This window comes from Myxocyprinus asiaticus, chromosome 14, assembly GCF_019703515.2.
Source record: "Myxocyprinus asiaticus isolate MX2 ecotype Aquarium Trade chromosome 14, UBuf_Myxa_2, whole genome shotgun sequence".
NCBI lineage: Eukaryota > Metazoa > Chordata > Actinopteri > Cypriniformes > Catostomidae > Myxocyprinus > Myxocyprinus asiaticus.
Window position 1 is genome coordinate 26479173 of NC_059357.1, and position 27048 is coordinate 26506220.

Here is a 27048-nt window from a genome sequence, read left to right on the forward strand (position 1 = left end):
AGCTATTTTGAAGAAACTATAAGATACTTTTGATTTGTTTAACATTTTTGTCACTGAATAATTTACATATACTGTACTTCCATTTGTTATTTAATAGTTTTGATGATAGTAATAATAATAATAATAATAATGAGTAGTTCAAACTTTTGACTACTAGTGTAGGTAAACATGAACTGCCTTGATTGATTGAATTAGAAATCGCTCCTTTTTCTTACTACTCCCACAGAAATCATGTTTAGACCTAGTGACCCAGCTTAAGCTTCTCAGCTTGTCAGCTTATCTGTAATGTTTGTAAGTTAAATACCTTTAATTTTCCCCCTTTCCAACTGTACAAAACCCACAATTTCCACAAACTCTGAAAAATAAGAGTTACAAACTCGGAAGGCTCTCTCCAAAACGAAGAGCTCTACAGTGACCAGACCAAATCCTGTTCTGTAGTTGAATCACTGGTGACATTCAAAATCCATAACATACAAAGAAACAGATTTTCTTCAGAATGTCCCTGCTTTAGATAGATATAAATTGTATGAACTGAGACAAATATTACAACTCTCAAACTGAATTTCACAGAGCCATTATATTCAGACATCAATGGTTCACACTGTATCTTTTTAGTTATTTTCTGAGTTTCTACGTGGCAAAATGAATACAGATTTTCATACGCAGCTTTTTTTTTTCTTTCAAACTTTCTCTGGACTGATGTGAACTTTTTGGGCTCAATTTTATGCTGTGGTTATTTCAGCAATAGCACAGCTCTGATAAATATTGCATGCTGGTTAGAAGGACTCTTGTGGTATGGCAGTATATAAGAAGTGCACCTTTGGCAAGCCATCAGTGATTCTCTGGAGTGTAGAGCTACAATATACACTGTGAGAAGGGAGGATGGTTTAAGGTGCAAGCTTGAAGGACAATTCTGTGTAGGCCTATTTGCACACGTACACTCATTACCTGGACCAGACCATAAGCGTCCCTCTAGATGCAATTCGTTCGACGGGAGGGGCCTGCACAGTGAACAGGCTAACTCCACGTGTGTGGGGCTCGGCTACCGCTCGAGCGGACGAGCCCATCCTGCAATCGAATGGGGGACCTCACTGCATTCAAAACAGGAAGGACCTCACGGCAGTACAAACGGGAGAGCCCATGATACAAATAAACATGAGTAAGCTAACAAAGCATTCGCATGGGAGGACCCCCCCTGCGATTCGAACGGGAGAGCCTTTGATGTATGTGTGTGGGAGGGCCTTCGCAGCGGTTCGGACGGGAGGGCTTCCGGGCTTACCGGGGTGGACCCTTGCAGCATCCAAACGGGAGGACCCTCCTGCGTTTTGAACGGGACAGCCCTTGGATACATGTATGTGGGAAGGCCCTCTCAGCGGCATGGATTTAAGTGGGATCCTCTGTAATAGAGATAGTGTGCTAGCGATTGGAAGGGCTGGATGGGAGTTGGCAGATTGAAAATGAAAATAAATGCCCTCATTAGAGGCAATGTCAGGGTACATGCTTGCATGTGCATTTGCGATATGAATGGGTGGAATCCTCAGGTGCGGGACCTCACAGCGTTCAATGGGAGAGCGTACGTTTCATGTGAGAATATTTTAGCTGTATTATACTGAGCTTGCTCGGAGCTGCGAGAGGCTGAATCCGTAAGTGTGGGCCCGCATGGCTTACGACGGTAGGACACTAGATTCTTGTGGAAGTGATCTATGATGCATTTAAGGAAACTCCCTTTGCGAAAAGGGTTGAATCCTTGAGCACGGGATCACACGGCGTTAACAGGAAGAGCCCATGTTTTCGTGTGATAAGTTTACGCTGCAAATGAGCAAGAACTCACTCTGCGGTACGAATGGGTTGAGCACGGCATTTGACGTAAGGGCGTATGGTAGGCTATGTTTAAATGAAATTGATTGATACGGAGATGAAGGCTTATGGTGAACTGTTTAGGGAAGACCTGAAACAGCCCGACTGTTGTTAGTTGCTAGGTGGGTGATTTGGTATGAGTGGCATAATATGAGTTACGGGGCCATGGAGGCTGAGACGCATGGTCTGAAAGACATGCTGCGGTTGTGGCACGTGAACGGTGGCGGCGCTTGGACAGTGCGTTTGCGCTGTTTGCCATGTAGTGGGAGTTTGTCGTATGGCCCTAAAGACACCACATTTGCGGCGCTTGGACGATGCATTGCACTGTTTGCAGTGTAGTGGGCAGTTTAGTCACACAGCCCGAAAGACACCGCAGTTGCGGCACCTAGACAACACATTTGTGCTGCTTAGGGATATGTTGAGCCAATACAAACATGGTAACGTGGTAAACGTAGCATCTGCAGATGCCTGAACGTAATAGTTGCTAGATTAAATATCTGGAATATGTGTAAGACAATGTCAAGAAACATGCTTTCATGTGCTTATGAACAACATCATTTAAAGTTGGTTTGTCATGAAATTAGAAGGCACTTGAAACTGAGTGCCCAGATGAATACCGTAGTCTGATATTTATAACTTAAGCATATGGTTTGGAGCTTTGTAGATTGTTTTCCAACGTAATGTGAGTCATTTCATAACTCTATATTATTGGCACGGGTTACTCGTCTTGTTTGACGAGGACATATGAAATCGTAGGAGTTTGTGCTTGAAAACTGGATTTACAGTTGAAGTCAGAAGATTACATACACTTAGGTTGAAGTCATTAAACCTCATTATTTAACCACTCCACAGATTTCATATTAGCAAACTGTAGTTTTGGCAAGTCGTTTAGGACATCTACTTTGTGCATGACATGAGTAATTTTTCCAACAATTATTTACAGACAGATTGTTTCACTTTTAATTGACTATATCACAATTCCAGTGGGTCAGAAGTTTACATACACTAAGTTAACTGTGCCTTTAAGCTGCTTGGAAAATTCCAGAAAATGATGTCAAGCTTTTAGGCAATTTGCCAATTAGCTTCTGATAGGCTAATTGGCTTATTGGAGTCAATTGGAGGTGTACCTGTGGATGTATTTTAAGGCCTACCTTCAAACTCAGTGCCTCTTTGCTTGACATCATGGGAAAATCAAAAGAAATCACCTAAGACCTCAGGGAAAAAAAACTGTGGACCTCCACAAGTCTGGTTCATCCTTCCAAATTTCCATACACCTGAAGGGACCACATTCATCTGTACAAACAATAGTACGCAAGTATAAACACCATGGGACCATGCAGCCATCATACCGCTCAGGAAGGAGACACATTCTGTCTCCTAAAGATGAAAGTAGTTTGGTGCAAAAAATGCAAATCAATCCCAGAACAACAGCAAAGGACCTTGTGAAGATGCTGGAGGAAACAGGTGGACAAGTATCTATATCCACAGTAAAACGAGTCCTATATCGACATAACCTGAAAGGCTGCTCAGCAAGGAAAAAGCCACTGCTCCAAAACCACCATAAAAAAGCCAGACTACAGTTTGAAAGTGCACATGGGGACAAAGATCTTACTTTTTGGAGAAATATTTTGAAACAATAATTTAACTGTTTGGCCATAATGACATCGTTATGTTTGGAGGAAAAAGGGTGAGGCTTGCAAGCCGAAGAACACCAACCTTGAAGCATGGGGGTGGCAGCATCATGTTGTGGTGGTGCTTTGCTGCAGGAGGGACTGGTGCACTTCACAAAATAGATGGCATCATGAGGAAGGAAAATTATGTGGATATGTTGAAGCAACATCTCAATACATCAGCCAGGAAGTTAAAGCTTGGTCGCAAATGGGTCTTCCAAATAGACAATGACCCCAAGCATACCTCCAAAGTTGTGGCAAAATGGCTTAAGGACAACAAAGTGAAGGTATCACAAAGTCCTGACCTAAATCCAATAGAAAATTTGTGGGCAGAACTGAAAAAGCGTGTATGAAAATTCCAGCAACTTATTGTGAGAAGCTTGTGGAAGGCTACCCAAAACGTTTGACCCAAGTTAAATAATTTAAAGGCAATGATACCAAATACTAACAAAGTGGATGTAAACTTCTGACCCACTGGGAATGTGATGAAAAAAATAAAAGCTGAAATAAATAATTCTCTCTACTATTATTCTGACATTTCACATTCTTAAAATAAAGTAGTGATCCTAACTCACCTAAGACAGTGAATGTTTTCTACAATTAAACATCAGGAATTGTGAAAAACTGAGTTTAAATGTATTTGGCTAAGGTGTATGTAAATTTCTGACTTCAACTGTAATACTATAAGAGCACCATTTGCAATATTGTGGTGAATAAAACAACTTGTTTATATTGATGACTTGTAATAAATTCTACAGAAAAACTGAAATATTGGAGTATAAAGTAAGGTGCCAAGCTGAATCATTCGGCATTGATTTAAACCAGTTACTTTAAACTTGGGTGGAGTGTAAAATTATGACAGATTGTTGAACACTTTTAAAATCATGCAGCAATTAAATTGTTATCGGGGCTGCGTGGCGAGGCGAGCTCGAATGCTGAGAGGCGAGGCGAGTTTGCGGAATGATTATGAATGTGTTGGGACGCGGCGCATGATCCGCCTCTTGCGGAGCCGAATTCGGCTTGTGTCTGTTCGGACAGAGGCTGTGTATAACTGCAGTGTGCTGTGAAATGTATCAGAGTGAGTGCTGCGTGGCAGCGAGCTTGCGTTAAAATGTCTGCGTGGTTAGAAAAGAAGTTGTAATTAGAATATCGGTCGATTGGAAGGAGTTCACTGTTGCATGATAGCCCTGTGTTCCGGATGGAATAAATCGTGCTCCAAAGGGAACTTTGAAGGGAGAACAATCGTAATATTCATGTTAGAAATTGACAAACAGAATCACCTATGTGGGAGAACCAGACTGAAACGCTAGGGAACATTGGAATGATGATTGAATCAATTAGTTAATCTTTTATTTCTCTCGCGTTCAAATGAAGCTGTTATAGACCTTGAGAGGCAGGAGCCAGAGCAGCGCCCGTTCAAGGACGCAGGCTTATGCGATGAACCGCTCCTGGTGGAAATTTATATAGGAGAACTTATGAGCGGTCGTAGAGAGCTGTTTGACATGTATACAGCGCCGAAGTAGCCGGTTTGCGGAAGCAGCTTCACACAAAACGGACCACTCCAGGTGGAAAGTTTAGATGAGAACATATGAACAGACGTAGAGAGCTGTTTCACATGTGTACAGCGTCGAACAGCCAGTTGCGGAAGCAGCTTCATGCAATGATCTGCTCCGGCAAATAGAGATTAGGAGGAAAGGCAGAGTAAAAGTAGCACTTAAAGTGGTAGCAGTCGATGCTGTGAAACAAATGAGCTGCTGTGGCAGCTTCTGCTGAGACGAGATGATTTAGACGGAAGAGCTGTTCTGATGAAGGTGAATGTTTACAGCAGAGTAGCAATCCGATGATCCAAGTCACTTGTATGGGTCTATTCATGGGCAATGGGTGGGGCCAAATGCCGGAAACTCTCAATCAGGGTTCCCGCAGATCCTTAAAAAGTCTTAAAATGTCTTAAATTCAGTTTTCCAAAATGTAAGATCTTACAAAGTCTTAAATATCTTAAATGATACAACAAAAGTCTTAATTTTTATTTAAAGAGATCTTATTTGGGAGCGGAAAAACAGGAAATGTGATATGACCTAATGTGATTATCAAACTTCAAAAGAATATGATTTAAATAAATAAATGCATTCGCTGCATCCTTTAAAGTGAAAACACGGCATTGTTCTCCAAGCACGCAGGGGCTTGTGAGTGTTTTCAGCTGTTGCTGAGCAGTTCACAATCATTAAGTCATTTTGGAAATTTATGACAAGCTGATAACTAAAGATCAACTGTTGATAATAATGATATAGTGTTGATGAAATATGACAATGTTTACTTTTAATCGCTGTAAAACATAGATTATTGTAGGAGTGCACATTTTATATCCCTTATTTGTTTGAATGAGCAGCTGGAAGTACAGAAGCGCAAGCATTTCCAAATAAGAGTCCCTGGTGTATTTAAAAGTTAAAGTGCCTTTAAAGTTAAAAGTTCCATGCTATGAATCTACAAGTGCTAGCTAATGCTAAACATAGATATTCTAAAATTGTTATTCATGTCAGCACTAACGATATCCACCTTTGCCAGACGGAGATTACTAAAGATAATGTTAAAGAGGTGTGTGAACTTGCAAAAACGATGTCAGACACTGTAATATGCTCTGGCCCCCTCCCTGCTTATCGTGGTGACGAGGTTTATAATAGATTAGTGTCACTGAACAGCTGGATGTCTGACTGGTGTCTGGAGAATAGTATAGGATTTTTAGACAAATGGAAGATTTTTTTGGGGTAGACCTGACCTGCTAAAGAGAGACAGACTCCATCCCTCCAGGGAAGGTGCCACTCTCCTGTCTAGTAATTTGGCTCATAGCCTTAATAGTGATAGTATTTGACTAATTGGGGCCCAGGTCAGGAAGCAGACAAACTGGTTAATCCGAACGTCTGCTAGCTGCTTTGAGACGTCACAGGTCACATAAACTACAACACACAGAGACTGTATCACCTAGATATCATATAGAGATTGTGTCTGTTCCCCGAACTACCAAACACAAACCCCTCACTAAATCATTTAGAAAAATTTTATTAAGGTCAAACTTTAAAAAAAATGTTTTTGAAGATAAACATCATATAAAGATAGGGCTACTAAACATTAGATCTCTTTCTACCAAAACACTAATTGTAAATGAAATTATTACAGATCATATTTTGAATGCACTCTGTTTGACTGAAATCTGGCTTAAACCGGATTAATATATTAGTTAAATGAATCTACTCCCTCATGTTATTGTTATAAACATGAGCCTCATCTGAAGGGTCGAGGAGGTGTTGCTACAATTTACAGTGAAGTTTTTGGTGTTACTCAGAGGAAAGGATATAAGTTTAAGTCTTTTGAACTATTAATGCTTAATGTGACACCGTCAAATATAAATAAAAAATCTCTGTCTTCTTTTGCCCTCTGTTGTATTTTGAACTAATTCATGCATTCATGACCTCAAGACTAGATTATTGTAATGCATTACTGGGAGGATGTCCAGCAAGTTCAATAAATACATTTTAATTAGTTCAAAATTCAGCTGCCAGAGTGCTGACAAGAACCAAGAAATATGATTATATTAGCCCCATTTTATCGTCGTTACATTGGCTACCTGTTAAATTTCATATTCATTTTAAAATTCTGTTAACTACATACAAAGCTTTGAATGGTCTATCTCCACAGTACCAGTGACCTTCTGACATGCTATATTCCATCACGTTCATTACGATCACAAAATTCTGTCTTGTTAATAGTTCCTAGAATATCAAAATCCACAAAAGGAGGTACGTCCTTTTCCTATTTAGCTCCTAAACTATGGAATAGTCTCCCTAACACTGTTCGGAATGCAGACACACTCACTCAGTTTAAGTCTAGACTAAAGACTCATCTATTTAGCCAGGTATACACTTAATTTATCCATCAACTCACAATTAGGCTGCTTTAGTTAGGTCTGCCGGAACCAGACCCATCTATCATGATCTATAATCTGCATAAAATTGAATGACATCTACGCTAATATTGTTCTATTTGTTTCCATGTCTCAACCTTGGGATTCATATCGAGAGGTTACCAGAGCCGACCAGATCCAGCACCGTTCCTGCTTGGTGTTGGACTTCACTGCTATGTGTCTCTGAGTGATGACGACTAAATGCAGCTGGTGCTAGCCAGACACATCACTTCAGTCTTTTATGATGGACTTCAGAGCATGAAATGATGCCAACTCCAACTGTAAGACATGGGATACTTCATATGCCACTGCCTGAACCAAGGATTTAGGATGGACCCCACCGAACCTCAACGAAATGACCTGCCGGTTGAACTGCGATGCACCTCATTGATATCTGCCTGCATCACCTTTGTCTCTTGAAATGGAATACATAGACTATCATTTAATTGCCAACAAAAGCCTTCATCAGCCAACTAACAAAGGACAATGCATCCATGTGAACTTCTGCAGTTAATCCAGGATAGAATTCAGAGACATTAGTCATTAATCTTATAGTTCATAAAAAATCTTACTTAGTTTACTAATCTTAAACCATGACCTGCACTGCACATAAATAACTAATATTGGCATTATATTCATGCTGGTTAGCCAAAGGGGAACTGGCCCCCACAATGAGCCTGGTTTCTCCCAAGGTTATTTTTCTCCATTAACCAACATCTTATGGAGTTTTGTGTTCAATTTATAACCATATTTAATCAAACTACACAATGATCACTCTAAGACTTTATAGATATTACAGTTTCATTTTTTGTTAATGCATGATTTCCTGTAAAGCTGCTTTGAAACGATGTGTGTTGTGAAAATGCGCTATACAAATAAAAATGACTTGACTTGCCATGATTTGTGTGAATAGATTCATATGATTAATAATACTTACATTCACTATAATTTAATGGAGCCAACATCCAAATTCTGACGAGAATCATATTTTACATGAGTATAAAAGTATAAAAATGTGGTTGAGAAACAGATCAATATTTCTATCCTATTTTACTATAGATCTCCACTTTTAATTTCAAAGTGAAAGTGGAGATTTATGGTAAAAAATTAATTAAATATTGATCAGTTTCTCACCCACACGTATCATATCGCTTCTGAAGATATGGAATTAACCACTGGATTCTTATGGATTATTTTTATGTGGCCTTGATTTTTGGAGCTTCAAAGGTCTGGTCACCATTCACTTGCATTGTACGGACTTACAGAGCTGAAATATTCTTCTAAAAATCTTCGCAGCGCAACATGCAACAACCATGCACAACCCTTTATATAATTTTCGTGAAAGCACTCATTCTAAGCACAATTTTTCATGCTAGCGCAAAGTGCAAGTGGGCGTGGGTGTAAGCTATCTGTGGGTGTATGCACACAAACTGTGGGTGTATTGTATGTTAATGAAGTGGCGCAAAGTGCAATTTTCCTGAAAAATAGGTCATTGTGCTAAGACGCTTCCGATCCACGTCTGTTTTTTTTCTGTTCTCACCCACACTTATATCGCTTCTGAAGATATTGATTTAACCACTGGAGTCTTATGGATTTTTTTATGTGGCCTTAAAGTTCTGCAGAAAAAAGAAAGTCATACACATCTGGTATGGCATGAGGGTGAGTAAATGATGAGAGACTTTTCATTTTTGGATGAACTATCCCTTTAAAAACACCAGCTTCTACTCATATTGCATCCTTCAGCACTATGTTTGCACTGGACTAAACCTAATGGCAACCACATTTTCAGGAAGTGATTCAGGGTGGTGTGTGTACCCTTTCCTGCAAGTGTAGGAGTTCAGACTGCCGGTCAGCACAAATAATGTTTAAAAACAGTTGAAAAATGAAACCACTGTTGTTTGGATTTATTTTGAGGATGAACCCATTATTTGTACAGATGGCTTGTAATTCACAAATACAGTATTCAGTCATTTTTTGTTGGATTGACCCATGAGAAACTGATATCTCATCCAAGACAAGACTAATCAGTTTGACTGAAGTCCTCAGAAATGTTCAACCAGATTATGCACAACCAGCTGAAATAAAGTTATGTAAAGTAGGTCAAACAGAGTTACCCTCAAATGACATCAGTTGTATTGTTGCAGTTAGACGAGCTCCAATAGGTTTGAGGTTATGACTTTGACAGTATTACTTTACAATAAGGCTCTATACTGTACATCAACATTAGTCAATGCATTAGATATCATGAACTAACAAAAAACAATCATTTTTACAGCATTTATCATTCTCAGGGTTCCAACACTTTTTCTACCAAAGAATATCCATGACTTTTCCATGACCCTTACAGTTATTGTGATTACTGGATTAGAATTATTAAAAAATATTATTAAAAGAAAGAGTAATTTCAACCAGTTTAATCAATCGTTGCAAAGACTGAACTGAAAATAATAATTTGCCCACAAATTGAACATCACTGAAACAAGAAAAATCATATTTAATAATTATTTATTATAATTAATAAAACAAAATTCCTTATTGTATAAATGATTATTTTTATATGTATTTATTATAATTTTACAATATTTTCTAATAATTAATTATTTATAATCAATATTATACGTTATTTCTATAATAACTAGAAAAAATTATATTCACTATAAAAATGTCCATGATTTTCCAACATTTTATTCATTTCCATGACTTTTCCAGGCCTGGAAAACACTATTTTAAAATTCACTGATATTTTCAGGTTCTGCATGTCCATGGGATGTCAGGGTATGTGAAGGGAAGAGGCAGGAGAGTGAGGTTCCAAATGCAGAGCTTTAATTGTAAAAAACAGTGGAGGATACAACAATGAAAGTAACATTCAAAAAAGAAGGTAATACAAACTCTACAGCAGTGTGCTGGCTAACAACGCACTACATACAGGCCTGGTTCTACGGGGGTGCTTGAGGATGCTAAGCACCCCCAAATAAATGTAAAAGCACCCTCAGATGGACTGAAGATGGCGCTGAGTATGGCTGCTGCGTTGCGAGCTCCGACACAACATAGTAATGTTTTGTTTGTTTTGTTCACAATTCTTATGTTTTTTGTATTGGATGTTGTCTGCCTTATTGTCTACAACAGACAAACACTTTTGGACATTGGTTCAGCAATTTCACACCGTAAACCGGACTTCAAATTCCTCAACGCCAACCCGCTGTTTACAAACACGCAAGCGGAGCCCTTTGTCTGGGCAGCACGGCCGTGGAAACGCAGGAGAAAAAGGGGAAACAGAGCCGGCATTCTCATCAGAGTAAGACGCCACGCAAATCGACCCCCGCTACCCACTATTCTACTGGCAAATGTTCAGTCTCTGGATAACAAGCTCTGCGAGCTGAAAGCGCGGATCTCTTTCCAACGAGAGACGAGGGAGATTCCAGACTCAGCCATTGAACCCACGGGGTTCTCTGTGCACCGAGTGGACAGAGCCAAAGACCTCTCAGGTAAAAGCAGAGGTGGTGGTGTATGTTTTATGATCAACAAATCCTGGTGTGATCAGAGGAACGTACATTCTTTCAAGTCTTTCTGCTCTCCTGATCTGGAATTTCTCATGCTTCTGTGTCGACCATTCTGGCTACCGAGGGAATTCACAGTGGTCATTATCACTGCTGTGTACATCCCCCCACAAGCCGACACAGACTGGGCACTCAAGGAACTGTATGGGATTATAAGTGAGCAGGAAACCGTGCACCCTGAGGCCGTGTTCATTGTGACCGGGGACTTTAATAAAGCCAGTTTAAAATCAGTCGCACCAAAATACCACCAGCACATTAGTTTCAACACACGAGGGGATCGGGTTTTGGACCATTGCTACTCTCCCTTCCGGGATGGCTACAAATCCCTCCCCCTCCCACCATTCCACCAGACCACGGATCTATCCGAATCAGAAACCATGGATAAATAGCGATGTTCGCGCGGCACTTAATGTGCGGACCTCCGCTTTTAATTCCGGGAATGCGGAGGAGCATAAACAAGCCAGTTATGCCCTCCGAAAAACTATCAGAACCGCAAAACATCAGTACAGGAGCAAGACTGAAGGACAGTTTAACACCACCAACTCTAGAAGCATGTGGCAGGGAATTAACATCATCACAGACTTTAAAGGGAATAAAAACTCCACCATGAACACCGCTGCCTTTCTCCTGGATGAGCTAAATACTTTTTATGCTCGTTTTGAGGAAAATAACACCGCCCTTGCGGAGAGAGCTCTCGTGGCCGAAGCTACAGAGGTTAGTTCACTCTCTGTCTCTGTAGCGGATGTAACCCGATCCTTCCGACGGGTGAATATCCGCAAAGCCGCGGGCCCAGACGGCATTCCAGGCCGCGTCATCAGAGCGTGCGAACCAGCTGGCTGGTGTTTCTACAAACATTTTCAACCTTTCCCTCTCTTTGTCTGTAGTCCCCACATGCTTTAAAACATCCACCATTGTGCCTGTTCCAAAGCAATCAAAAATAATTTGCTTAAATGACTGGCGTCCAGTTGCTCTGACCCCCATCATCAGCAAATGCTTTGAGAGACTAATCAGAGATTACATCTGCTCTGTATTGCCTCTCTCTCTTGACCCATTGCAGTTTGCTTACTACAACAACCGCTCCACTGATGATGTCATTGCATCTACAATACACACTGCTCTCTCCCACCTGGAAAAAAAGAATACTTATGTGAGAATGCTGTTTGTAGACTACAGCTCAGCATTCAACACCATAGTGCACTCCAAGCTAGATGAGAAACTCCGGGCTCTGGGCTTAAACAGCTCACTGTGCAGCTGGATCCTGGACTTCCTGTCAAGCAGACGCCAGGTGGTTAGAATAGGCAGCAACATCTCCTCATCACTGACCCTCAACACTGGAGCCCCACAAGGCTGTGTTCTCAGCCCACTACTGTATTCCTTGTACACACATGACTGTATGGCAACACACAGCTCCAATGCCATCATTAAGTCTGCTGATGACATGATGGTGGTAGGTCTGATCACTGACAATGATGAAACAGAGAGGAGGTGCACACTCTGACACACTGGTGTCAGGAGCACAACCTCTCCCTCAACGTCAGTAAGACAAAGGAGCTTGTGGTGGACTTCAGAAGAAAAGACAGAGAACACAGTCCCATCACCATCAATGGAGCACCAGTGGAGAGAGTCAGCAGCTTCAAGTTCCTGGGTGTCCACATCACTGAGGAACTCACATGGTCCATCCACACTGAAGTCGTTGTGAAGAAGGCTCATCAGCGCCTCTTCTTCCTGAGACGGCTGAGGAAGTTTGGAATGAACCGCCACATCCTCACACGGTTCTACACCTGCACTGTAGAGAGCATCCTGACTGGCTGCATCTCCGCCTGGTATGGCAATAGCACCGCCCACAACCGCAAAGCACTGCAAAGGGTGGTGCGAACTGCCAGACACATCATCGGAGGTGATCTTCCCTCCCTCCAGGAAATATACAAGGCAGTGTGTGAAAAAAGCTTGGAGGATCATCAGAGACTCCAGCCACCCGAGCCATGGGCTGTTCTCACTGCTACCATCAGGCAGGTGGTATCGCAGCATCTGGACCCGCACCAGCCGACTCCATGACAGGCTCTTCCCCCCAGCAATCAGACTTTTGAACTCTTGATCTCCCACGATCAAAATACATCAGCACTGCACTTTATTACTCTTATATCTCACACCGGACTGTCATAAATTATATTATTATTATATTATATTCTCTCTTAACAACTGACTATCAACCGACAGCCTGAATGTCAATACAGTACAATACTGTACATTCTATATTTACTACTATATATACTTTTTATATATATATTTTTTTTTTATTTTTATTGAATAATGTGTATCTATATAGTGCGCATTGTATACTGTACAGTGTATGTTATTATTTGTATATTGTTGAGTGTAATTATGTGTATATCAGATGTTTAAATTGTGTTGTGTTAATTTGATGTTATTGTAAATTGGTATATGTCTCATCACTGTCACGACTGCTATGTTGATCGGAACTGCACCCAAGAATTTCACACACCATTGCACTTGTGTATATGGCTGTGTGATAATAAAGTGATTTGATTTGATTTGATTTGAGATGAAATTATTAATAGCGTACATGCAAACCAGATTTATATAGACACACAGACACAAATTCACAAATTCACAAAATGAATGCATAAACACAATGCATCTTTCAAATCCGAATCTTAATTTCATTATGCTTCCATGCCTCCAATATCCATATAATGCCATTTGATTCGTGTCCTCAGTTTGCGAGTGTGATGCGCATAGGTGAGTCCCACTCAGGAAATTTGTTAGCTGACTTTGTGAGACTGGGTTTTACAGTAGCCTTAAAATATACATTGTCTATGCTGCACGACGAATAATTCTTATTATGGACATAAAAAAACACCACAATGCAAGATGCTCATCGATTCAGCTGTCAAATAACACCACCCGCCGATGACAGCGTACCCTATGATGGACTACACTCTTTAAAAAGATAAGGAGCTTGCAAAGATTTTCAGCACAATACCATCCAATGCCACATACACCTCAGATAATATCCAGAATGAGATTATCGAAAACATGATCAAAATTATAACTTATATTTATAATTTATAACAAAATTGCAGATGAGTGGTACACATTAAAAGTGGATGGCACCAAAGACCCCACTGGATGTGAGAACATTTCTATTGTGCTGCGTTATGTGGACAAGACTAACTGTGTGAAAGAGAAGCTTGTTTCAATAGCAGCGAATCAGCACTGTGATGCCATGTCTCTGACCAACTTGGGGGGGGGTACAGAAACTCTTGTTAGAGGAATTACAGAGAGAAGTGCCATATGTGCATTGTTTCTACCACCAACTCCACGTGGTTATAGTGTATGCCATGTCTTCTGAAAGTGCACTGACAAACTTTTTCAATGTATGCAGCTCTCTTTATAAGTACTTCAGAAAATCTACAGTGGCTGCAGTATACACTGGACAGAAGTTGAAGCGGTTATAAGAACAGCGCTGGATTGGACACCTGGCCACAGTCACTGTGATCATGAAGTCCTTTAACAGCATTCTTTCCCTGCTCCAGCAGATTGAAGGCAACCAAACCAGCAGCACAGAAGTGAGGCTTGAGGCCACAGGGCTATTGAAGGCCATCACACAGCCCAGTTTCCACTTTATAGCCTGTATGGCACATAAAGTGTTGAGTTTGCTGGATCCCCCTAACACTCACTGGTGTCAGTGTGGTCCAGAGTGCACTCAAGTGTGTGGTGGAACTGCGATGTGAGAGTCAGTTTGACATACTTTGGGAGGAATTTAACAAACAGAGAGAGAGACTGCAGAACCCCCCACAGTCCCTGCACAGAAACGTTGAAGAGAAGTGAGTACACAATGGAAAGACTATGTGGTGGATACAACATTTGGTCAATACAGAGTGGAAGGAGAAAAGTCAGAATGTAAAAGATTATATTTTAGTATCCTGGATACAGTAGTTGGAGAAATGTCCACCAGATTTAATGAGAGAAATAGCAAGTTTATACAGGCCCTGAGTGCTCTACATTTTAGTTCAAGGAAGCAAAGATTTCTGTGGCACAGCAGTTTTTGCAAGATGAAATTGCCAAATCAGATGAAATCTGGACAACTGCTGGCATTTTGCAAAGATACAGTGATGCTCTATCAGCCATGCCTACTGTGTTGCAAACACTGAAGCCTGGTTTAACTTTTGGAGCATCAACTGCTACATATGAGAGTTCATTTTCAACACTAAAGAATGTGTTCAGTGACCACAAAAGGAGTATGCTACACAGAAGAAAAGCAAATCTGATTCAACTTGCCGTTGAGAGGGACCTCACATGTAAGTTCACTGGAGAATGGAAGGAGAAACTACTGAGAAGATTCAGCAATGCATCTAGGAGGCTGCAGCTGTTCTGAATGATGGTAAGATAAAGCTTTTTGTTGTTGACTTATATGACAAATGTTAATTGTTCTATGATTGTAAATATCTGTGCCATCAATATTTTGTCAGTTATTTATGTAATATGTAACATGTAATACTATTCAATGGAGAATTACTAGTTTATTTAAAATCATGCCTGAATCTCTTCTGCTCCCAGATAAATTGCACTTTGACTAATTTAATCTTTATTTCTCTCCAGTTTAGGTGATGTGTCCCCTAGTCCATGGTCCTATTGACAGCCATACTTTGCATCCTTCCACATAACTCAGTCTTTTCCATAAACTATACACATTTTGATGTCTCCTCCTTTGAAGTTTCCTGCTATAAAAGGCAAGCAAGCTCTTTACTCTCCTTCAAATTTCAGCACATGTTAGTTGTAACAGCCAAAAGACAAAAGGAAAAATCTGTCTTCATTCAAAAATACTACTGTTCATTTTCATAGTTTTATGCTATAACATAGTTATACCAAGTCAGTGGCAAGTTTGCACCCTGTGTGATATTTATGAAATGGTGTTGCATAATTTTTTGAAATTAATGATTTTATTTTTGCTGAATCTCAGGTGATGCGCTTCTGGTGATATGTAAAAAAAATAAACTTCCCAGTGGATAATACCATGTTTGGTTTGGTGGTACTATTTTCAGACTGTTGAAGATAAAGAGCCATTTCCTACATATTTATTTACATGTTAGTGAGCACCCTCACTATTTTCAGAAGCACCCTCAGTGATTTGGTTCTAGAACCGGGCCTGACTACATACAAACAAGAACCGACACAGGAACAAAGAACAAGAGGGTATACATACATACACATGGGTTAACAAGAAGATGAGGAACACCTGGGATGCAATCAGGAGGGAAACCAGGAAAATAGACATGACAATGATTACAAAACACTTTCAAAATATGAGTCCTTGGGGGAAAACATAAGAATAAACAAAAGAAAACAGGAACTATAGGGGGTTATGGTAGGAGACACAGTAGACAATGAAGCAGGGCCCGGAGACAAGCATAGACCAGGGGACCATGGTGGAGCCGGTGGCCAGGGAAGTGGCTTCAGTAAGGGAGCGGGGTCCGGCGGTTTGGGTGGCGGCTCCAGGAAGGGAGCGGGGTCCAGCAGCCTGGGAGGCAGCTCCAGGAAGGGAACCGACGGATGGTTAGAAGGTCAAGGCAGAGCTGATGGATAATTCAGAGGCCATGGCGGAGCTGATGGATGATTCCAAGGTCAAGGCGGAGCTGAAAGATGGTCCAAAGCCCAGGGCAGAGCTGGAAGGTCCATAGGCCAGGGCAGGCGGATGGTCCAGAGGCCAAGGTATCAAGGGTGAAGCCGCTAGAGGCGGACACTCAGGTAGTGACTCTGTAGGCGGAGACACATACAGGGACTAAGAAAATGAACACTCAGGTGAAGTTTCAGAAGGCGAGGATTCAGGCAAGGGCTCAGAAGGCACAGGCAAATGCTCAGAGGGCAGAGCCGCAGGAGGCGGAGGCTTAGGGGGCAGAGCCGCTGAAGGTAGAGACTCCGAGGTCTGAGCTGCCAGGGATGGAGGCTCAGGAGATGGAGCTGCAGGAGGCAAGGGCTCAGGGGGCTAAGCCACAGGAGGTGGAGGCTCAAGAGGCTGAGCCACAGGAAATTCAGGGGGTGGTGCTGCAGGAGGCTCAAGAGGCAGAGCAGCAGGAAGTTAAGGGGGCAGTACCACAGGAAGCTCAAGAGGCAGAGCAGCTGGAAGTTCAGGGGACGGTGCAACATGAGGCGGAGCCACAGTAGGCTCAGAAGGCAGAGCCGCAGCAGTCTTAGGAGGTGGAGCAGTAGGAGTCATAGGAGGCGGAGCAGACGGAGCCATAGGATTGTCAGGAGGCGGAGCGGGTGGAGCCGCAGTAGGAGTCTCAGGAGAAGGAGCAGGCGGAGCCGCAGGAGTCTCAGGAAGTGGAGCAGACGAAGCCGTAGTAGGTGGAGCGGCAGTAGGTGAAGCTGACGGAGGCGGATTCTCAGGAGGCGGAGCAGGCGGAGCCATGGGAGTCTCAAGAGGCTAAGCGGATGGAGCCGTAGGATTGTCAGGAGGTGGAGTGGGTGGAGCCACAGTAGGAGTCTCAGGAGAAGAAGCAGGCAGAGCCGCGGGATTCTCAGGAGGCGGAATGGGCAGAGCCATGGAAGACTCGGCGGGCGGAGCCATGGAAGACTCAATGGGTGAAGTCATGGAAGACTCAAGAGGCAGAGACCCGAAGGATGAGGACAGGGTAGACACAATTTTGTGGTCCGTAATAGGCATGGATGCCTGGATAGCCGAATCTGGAACCACCAAGGCTGGGACTCCCAGAACCACTGAGGCTGGGACCAACGTGGAAAGGAACACTGGAGTAGAGAGCAGAAGTTCAGCCCTTATGATGTTATCGATAAAATCCTTAAATCCACAGTCTAAAGCAGGGGTGTCAAACTCAGTTCCTAGAGGGCCATAGCTCTGCAGAGTTTAGCTTGAGCCTTGTACTAACATGCCTCCTTGTAATCTTCAAGGAGTGTTTAATTAGAGTTAGAGCTAAACTCTGCTGGACTGTGGCCCTCCAGGAACTGAAAAATCGCAGGAGTGGACCCTTGGAAAAGTTGCTTGATCTGTTCTGCTGGATCCATAATACATAGGTTGGTTCTTCTATCAGGGTATGTGAAGGGAAGAGTGAGGATCCAAATGCAGAACTTTATTGTAAACAACAAAAGAGGATACACTGATGAAGGTAACTTTCGAAAAAGAAGGTAATACAAACTCTACAGTAGTATGCTGGCTAACAACACACTACATACAAACAAGAACTGACCAAGGAACAAAGAACAAGAGGGAATATATACACATGGGTTAACAAGAAGATGAGGAACACCTGGGATCAGTGGTGGAAAAAGTACTGATTTGTTTACTTAAGTAAAAGTACTGCTACTGAAGAAATAATTAACTTGAGTACAAGTAGAAATACTGAGAAATATTATGACTCAAGTAAGAGTAAATAAGTAGTTTGCTGAAAAACTACTCAAGTAATTACGCTACAAGTTACTTTATGAAAATTATATTATATATAGTATATATGCTTCCATCTTTAGAACACAAAGACATTTTTGTTCTTGAAAGAAATTGATGCTTCCTTTCACCATGGATGCATTAAATTGATCAAAAATACTGCCAAAATCATCATCTGCAAATTATTATTACAGTTTGAAATTATTGTTTTAAGTGGTAATTATTATATTTTTTCTTTATCCGAGATGGCAAACATATACTGTGTCACCTATTCCTTACAAAAGCATTCTAAAGTGCTAATTTGGTACTCAAAATTTGTTTCTTATTGTTAGAAATATTTAAAATGGTTGTGCTGCCATGCGGAAATCACAAAACAGTGAGTTTTTCCACATTTGCTGAGGTATTGAGTTCTTACAAGTTGCTTTACACTTGCGAGTCAAATTTTGATTTTAAAAATAGGCAAAAAGAAACATATTTCTCCTGAAATTCTATTTTCTCCTAAAGTCTATTGTTTTAGAGAGATGAAGGCTATTCCTGTAAAGTTGTTGGCAATGACAGGCAGAAAATGATGATGTAGTGAAGAACCCAAGTGCAGTTTTTTACAATGTGAAATCCAAAAAACGTATCTCCAAAGTAAAAACAGAACAGACATAAACAACTAGACTTGACTTGACTAACTACATTACACAAAACAATACTCGACAAAGGACAATGGCATACATGAGGGCTTAAATACATGGACATGGGCAAACACATGACAATGACAACAAATAACAAGACTAAACTAATAACAAGACAATCATACAATGAACCAATGAAAACAAACACATGAACAGGGGAAACACATGACAGGATCACATGACAAGATCACATGTGGGAACAGGAACTAAACTTCCAAAATAAAAGACATGAACATAAAACATGAACAAAAACACATTTAAACGTGACATATTTCCCCCCCCCCCCCACTAGGGGTGGCTCCCAACACCCAAACATGAACAAAACTAACAGAGTACAATAGGGAGCTGGGGGGGTGGGGTCCTTGAGGCATGGCCTGGCGAGACAGGATGTGGAGCATGAAACCAGGGCAGAGCCATGGAAGGTGGAGCCGTGAGAGGCTTGAGGGGTGGAGCCATGGAAGGTGGAGCTGTGAAAGGCTCGAGGGGTGAAACTGGAGAACTTGGAGCCCGGAGAGTAGCTGAAGGCTCGAAGGAACAGAGTGGAGCTGGGGGATCGGAAGACTGAGGCGTAGCCGATGGGGCTGAGGATCAAGGCAGAGCCGTAGGGATGGAGGTTCCCGGTGAAGCCGAAGGATCGGAGAGCCAAGGCACAGCTGGAGGATCGGAGAGCCAAGGTGGAGCCAGGTGACTGACAGACCAAGAAGGAGCTGGAAGGATGAGGAACCCCGGTGAAGCCGATAGGCTGAAGGACCACGGTGGAGCCAAGGGAACGTAGAGCCGAGGTGATGTCGAGGGTTCGAAGGGCCAAGGCGGAGTCCAGGGCTCGGAGGGTCTAGGTGGAGTCAGAGGGTCGGAAGTTCCCCTTGTCTGAGATGTCACAGAGATGGTTGAGCTGGTGACTTGGGGGGAACCGGCTGATCAGGAGGACTCAGGGTGGGCACAAGGGCGGGAACCAACTCCAGGTCCAATAGCTCAGTGAGAGCTGGCTCTGGGATGGACGAGGCTTGCAATGCAGGCTCTGGGATGGGCCATGGCAGGCGTGGGCATTGGCTCGTTGGCAGTGGCAGGCACGGGCATTGGTTCGTTGGCCATGGCAGGCGTGGGCATTGGCTCGTGGAGCAAAGGCGGGCCTGTGATATGGCATGGAGCAGACTGAAGCTTGGCTGTGACATGGCATGGAGTAGACTCAGGCGTGGCTGTGACATAGCATGGAGCAGACTCAGGCATGGCTGTGACATGGCATGGAGCAGACTGAGGCTTGGCGGTGACATGGCATGGAGCAGACTGAGGTGTGGCTGTGACATGGCATGGAGAAGACTGAGATGTGGCTGTGACATGGCATGGAGCAGACTCGGGATCCGGGGCAGCAGGTGGCGCAAACAGAAAATTTTAAGAATACAACATTTATTTAAAGCTGCACAATGTAAGATGTTTTGGTTAAAAATGAACAAATTGCCATTATTGATTGAGTACATATACAATCAATGTTCAAAACAATGTCCTTACTTTACCCTGATTCACTACGGTAAGCCTATAAAAATATTTTATATTTTGAGCTGTTGGGTTCGATTTGGCGTGAAATCGCTGGCTTATGACGTTCATCTTTGCGTCATTCCGTCATGTCCGCACACACAGGAAACAAGTGTCGGCTGTCTCATATTTTGGCTGGAGAAACTAACTACTGTTCAGTTCAGTTCAGTCACACTCACACGGTTCAGGACAGCCTCGTTGCAGTCTAGATGGATGTTTATCTGTAATCCATTTGGCGAAGTTGTTTACCTGCTATAATGCTTGGATATGTTTTCTGTTTGGGTTGTTAAAGCTTATATTGCTTGTCATGCTTGTATAAATCGAACATTACTCGTTTGTTAAACGATCACGATGTACAGTATCTATGTTGTCCGGTGAAGTTACTGTGACATGTTTAAATACAGTATGTACGACTTCTGAAATTGACTTCTTGTAATTGTTATATTGCATATTTAAGCATATTATTTTACATTTAATAAAGTATAATTTATCCCCATCATTACTGAATCCTCGTTTTATGTTTTTAGTTTACGGTGCTATTGTGTGCATTGCATAGATATGCTATTGTAGTAACTGAGGCTGGACATTATAGTATAAAAATAATAAAGTCTTCCATTGAACTCGTATCAGCCATATCACGAGTTTAACCTCATAAATTGAAAATTGTAGTACAATTCAAACATTAATAGTAGATTAAACATTTGAATAATCATATTAAGATATACTGGTGGTGGCTGCGGAGAGTTCCCTGTTCTCTATTTAAAAGTGCTTTGAGTGTGGTGTCAGAAAAGTTCTATAAGTGAAAAATTCAATCAAATATGTAAATAAGAGTGTTGTTTATCTTCATCAAAGCAAGTAATATTTCCGTTTCAAATGTTTAATTGTATAACATAATATCAACATGAAAATAGCACGTTATGACTCATGATCACACACAGGCGATGTCAAGATAAGCTTAGATTGGGAGATTCCTCCGCCAGAAGAGCAGTGCCAGAACATGACTGACATAATGTATTTTTCCACAAATTGCTTGCAGTTTTAAGTTTCAACCACAGATGTTGATTGAGAACACAAAGTTACATAGTGCAGCTTTAAATAGAAATAGCCATTTGTAACATTCTAAATGTCTCAAAATCGTCTCTAAACTACATAATGTACGTTGCGACTGAAACACATTCCTATTTCAGGTTTATTCTCATTCACGTTTCATGCAATTTCATAGAGGAGGGAATTATTCAAGCAATTATTCAGATATGGAATGAGATAATAAAGCAAACTGTTACCAACTCCTACATGCCAACTGAATAAAATAAGGCAAAAATAAACATTTCACACAGTGTTTAGTGAGAGATATTATTGATTCAAAAACTAAAAGTGGTTGTTCTGTATATGTATTACTGTATTACAGTTGTAATAATAAAGTCTTAATTAACATTATGGTTATTTCACATATTGAGGTATTATTATTAAGTAAATTGTTTCATTTGTTTACATTATGTTTTGTGATTTGCACTTTTGGCCTCTAGCGGGTGAGAAAGGGCAGGGAAGTACACTACAGCACAGTGAGCGAGAGTTTTACCGCTAGGACAGTTTATTTTGAACAAGAGGGGCGAACAGTTACGGAATTTAACGTGGGAGTAAAATACCGAACTGATGCAGATCGATAGAAGCGGAGAGTCCGTCTGTGCATGTGATGGTGCGAGGAACCGGACGGCGGGAAAATAAATTATGTTCCGTGAAAAGTCAAAAGAAGATCGCAATGTATGTAATTGTAACTATATCAGATACAGGGGTGTCACTAGAGATTCATGGATAGGGGGGCTAACCCTCTTTTGGGAGGGGTCTGAGCATACTCCCCTAAAACGTCTTTTTATCATGTATTTTTAGAGTAACAACAGGTGTAAAATCTATAAAAATAAGGTTAATTTTTAAAAGGAAGTCAGAAGAATACACACCAAATTTACTTTGTGTTAATACGCAATTAAAGATTCACAACACATGAATTACACTTATGCAAAGCATTAAAGTATTGCTAATATTTGTTTCTTATGCTTGCAACTTGATTTACACCTTTACAAAACGTTCTGTGCGCATGCAATTTATTTTTACACTTGCAATTTGATTTACGCTTTCACAAATCTTACTCTGTGCATGCAAATTTTTCTTTCACGCTTGTAACTTCATTTACGCTTTTACAAATCTTACTCTGTGCATGCAAATCATTTAGGCACTATTTTACCTTCATACTATACAGAAAATAAAGTTATAAAATGGTTATCAGGAGTGAGCTATTGATAAGTGTTACAAGACTGATCGTCATGAAATTCTATTTACATGACGCTGGTGTAATCTAATACAGTCTTGTAGAATTATTTAATGTAGTGACAGTCAAAACAATAAGCTCTGCTCATTTTTAAACATCATTATATGGTGGAGGGGGAGGGGGATGTGCCTGGATGTTGTTTTGCACAACAGGACGGTTTGACCACATGGTTTGGCTATTAATAATACAGGTATAGCTTAAAAATATAGAATATAATATATTAATATAAAATATATTTAAAAAAGTAATTTTGCACAGCATTGAATAGAAATATCTCTGTTGAAACACCAGCCAAAATGTTTAAGTGTTCAATATTTTCCTCACAAAAAGGATGCACTTCCAATATGTAAACTCACCATCTTCACCAACAGCCAGGTACAGCATCCCACGTTTTTTCTTTTGTTAATTAGTCCTTATAAAGAGTTGAGGGCAATAGAGCACTTTAACACAAGTGTCTTTCAATACAAGACTGAGATAAGTTCTGAATTTACCGACTAAACGTGCTGTGGCATGCATTTGTTTACATTTGTCAACACTCAGCTGTATATGGGTATTGCTGTTAACCCTTTAGACCTGTTCTAATGAATTCTAATGAATATAAATAGGCCTAGCAACATCCCTGATTAGATATTATTAATAAAATACAGGAACTCGTTGCATGGGCATTTTTTGCCTCCATATTTTGAATTTCAGGGATTTTTTTTTAATTTCGGTGGCATTTTTGCCCCGAGTCCCCGTTAATTTCCGACACTATTGGCATTGTATCTTTCTACGGTATTTAAAAGTTTGTTTTAGACATATAGTAGCAAGTAAACAAGATATCCCCACATATGTGTCAAACTACATTGTGTTAATGTTTGACACAGTTAAAACATTGCCTACCTTAAAAACAAGTGAAGTTTGATCAGTGGTTAAACATTTTCAGATGGTTCCATAATACCTGAATGAACGGCTCCTTTCCAGAATAAAATGAAATATGCAGAAAATCACCATTACAGTTCTTGTGTAGTGACAGGGCAGAAAGTCTTGGAGAAGCTAGAGAAGAGAGGACACCGGAGGCAGTTTATGCAAGTTGCTGTGCTCATGATGCTGTGCCCTGCGGGCTTCCATCAGCACATTTAAGTTTATAAACCGATTTCACGCTTATAACTTTTTTCTTCCCAAAAATTCAGAAATATTATGTATTTTTTTGTACTTTGTAATTGTGGTGAAACATACCTGTATTGAAGTTGAATACTTCATTTTTAATCAACTCAAGTAAAAATAAAATTACTATTATTTATTTATACTTAAAAAAGTAGAAAAAATTTGGAAAATGTACTCAATTACTGTAACAAGAGTAGTTGTAATTCATTATTTTCCACCTCTGCCTGGGATACAATCAGGATGGAAACCAGGAAAACAGACATGAGAATGATTACAATATACTTTCAAAATAAGAGTCCTTGGGGGAAAACATAAGAATGACATGGAAGCCCTTTAATCTTAGTTCATATTAATTTATTAAGATATTATTGGTTATTGTTATTTCTTGTTAGTTCATCATGCATTAGCTATTGACAACATCTATAACTTTAAATATAAATAATATATTAGTATATGTAGAAATCAGTGTTTGGTGTAATGCTTACTAAGTAATGAATTACTGTAATTAAATTACTTTTTCATTGAAAAAAGTAAAGTAAGGGATTACTCTTAATTTTTCAGTAATTTAATTACTGTAACTTCTTATGTAATTGTGTTAAATACTGTATAGACTATAGAAAAATTCTATATAAAACAATAGTGAATTTAAAATTGAAATTTAATGTCTACTGTTAAAATGTATGTTTTCTAATTTAATGCAGCCCCCTTAAATTCTTTGGCCAGTTCATAAATAATTTATTTGATTTTATATGATTTATTTGAAAGAATTAAAAGAACAATTTTATGTCTATCCTTATATTTTTCATCTGGTCGAGGTTGATAAGGGTTTAAACAGTAATTAGTAATAAGTAATGAAATTACTTTTCAGACAGTGTAATTAGTACAGTAATCTAATTACACTGTAGATGTAATTAGTAGTTAGTAATTAATTACTTTTTAGAGTAATTAACCCAACACTGGTAGAAATGAACATTAACTAAGATTACTAAATACTGTAAAAAAAATATTTTGCATTAACTACTGTTAACGTATACAACCTTTTAGCGTGACACCTTTATCATCTCATTCCACATGCTATGCAACTGTAGCATTTCAAACTCACTTACAAAGTGCTGTCAGTTACTTACTGGACGTGCATCATCTGTTTCACCACCCTTGTGAAATGGTTGTACGCATCAAAGTTACCTTTCTTCGTCACACACCAATGTCAATTACATCTGATTTGAAATTAACCTTGTATATTACACAAAATAAGAGCAAAACACTATTAATCTCTTAATTATTAACCTGTTAAAGTTGGAGATGTGTTCTGTAATCATTGCTCAAAATACGGGCTAAAGTACAGTAACCTGTTCACTTAATCTACTGCACTGCTACGAGTAAACAGATATGTAATGCTTCAAATCAGTTGTAGGAATGAAAACCAACTCAGCAATCCAAAACATGCAAATAATATTAACAGAGCAGAGATGCAAAATATGTTCCATGGGATTATTAAGAAGCCAGGTAACTATATTTAACACATCAACTTTATAGCTCAACATCAAAGTTTAAAGGGTCTCTGTCCCGCATTGAATCTTAGTCAATGAATCATTGGATTAAAAGTCATGACTCACCCCAAATGGGTCTTATTGTCAAAAACACTGATCACTTCCCAGAATAAAAGGAGCATGAATAACAAACAACTCTGGCACATTTATGTTACTTTACATACATGCAATTGTCTATAAGCAACCTTTTGCAGCTTATTAGTATTGTATTGAATATTCAAATGGTTTTATTTTGTAATAGATGCATTGACTTTCTCTCTGTCATTCAGCTCACACTGTAAAAATGTTTTCTCTGGTAACCAAAAAAATCTGCTTCATGTGGTAACATCAAAATGAACTGATTCTATTCAAGTCAAAACATTATTTACTGTAATATGGTTGAGTGAACTGACTACATTAGGTTACAAGTGATTTAATAGATATTTATGTATATAGTGTTTATAAGGGTCAGATAACGTTGAAATTGCAGTTTCATTTTTTATTGTGTAGACTCACCCAGAGAGGGTCCAGGCCACTGAGACTACAAAGGGTGTCCATCCAGGTTCCTTCTGTTCCTGTAAACTCTTCTTCACTTCCTGTAGTAAATCCTGCTCTTTGGGCTTAGCAGTGTACCACTCTCTTGTCTACTGTATGTAGTCACTTGTCACTGTAAGTGTATTTGACAGCACTCGTGCCTGTATATTTCAGCCCTTTTCAGTAAGTCAGCCTCCCGTCTCTGTACTTGAGTCTGAAACCAGGTTTGTGTAACTGTCCTGTTTATGAATGCTGGCCTGCCAGATGGGTGGAAGATTTGGACTCTGTAAAACTTTGTTCCCTGCTCTCTTTCGTCGCTCTGGCTCACGTGTGCCGAGGCCACAGTACCACAGACACTCCCCTGGAAGAGATGAGAGAACTGCAGTCATGGCCTCACCCCGGCTCTCCTTCAGGTCTTGGCTGCTTCTCCAAACTCCCCCAACCCCACCCTTCCACCGTCACCCTGGTTTTTGATGGAAAAGGAAGCTATTTTGTGGCAAGTGTGATTTGTATTCCTCAAAGAATATGAGAAAACTGCAATGTATGGAGAGAGGTACAAATCAAAACATAAAGGTGCACATTTTGTATCTGTTGGATCATGATCAATAAATCTTTAGTTGAGCATAAAGGAGTAGTTAAGTTTTGAAATACTAATAGTCCATTGCAGAACTGCATGCATTCTGTTATGACAAGAATTTTTAGTATTGCAACAATTGGTTGTGTGGTGTTGTGGTTAAAACTCAGGGCTGGTAACAAGAAGGCTGCTGGTAAGGAGCAAGCCATAAGCTATAAACATTAGTCCCCATTATGCAAGGCAATTAACTCTAGGTTGCTCCAGGGATCGTGC

The 27048-nt window shown here is 40.4% G+C and overlaps 1 protein-coding gene across 1 annotated transcript in view; it reads right to left on the reverse strand.

Moving 5' to 3' along the window:
- The window catches only part of abcc6b.2 (ATP-binding cassette, sub-family C (CFTR/MRP), member 6b, tandem duplicate 2), a 70204-nt gene extending 43437 nt beyond the window's left edge, over positions 1 to 26767 (reverse strand). Inside the window, exon 1 of the mRNA XM_051715560.1 lies at positions 26184 to 26767. Within this exon, the coding sequence (XP_051571520.1) occupies positions 26184 to 26225 (42 nt within the window). The 5' untranslated portion in view covers positions 26226 to 26767. The remainder of the gene's footprint in view (positions 1 to 26183) is intronic.
- Positions 26768 to 27048: the final 281 nt, after the last annotated feature.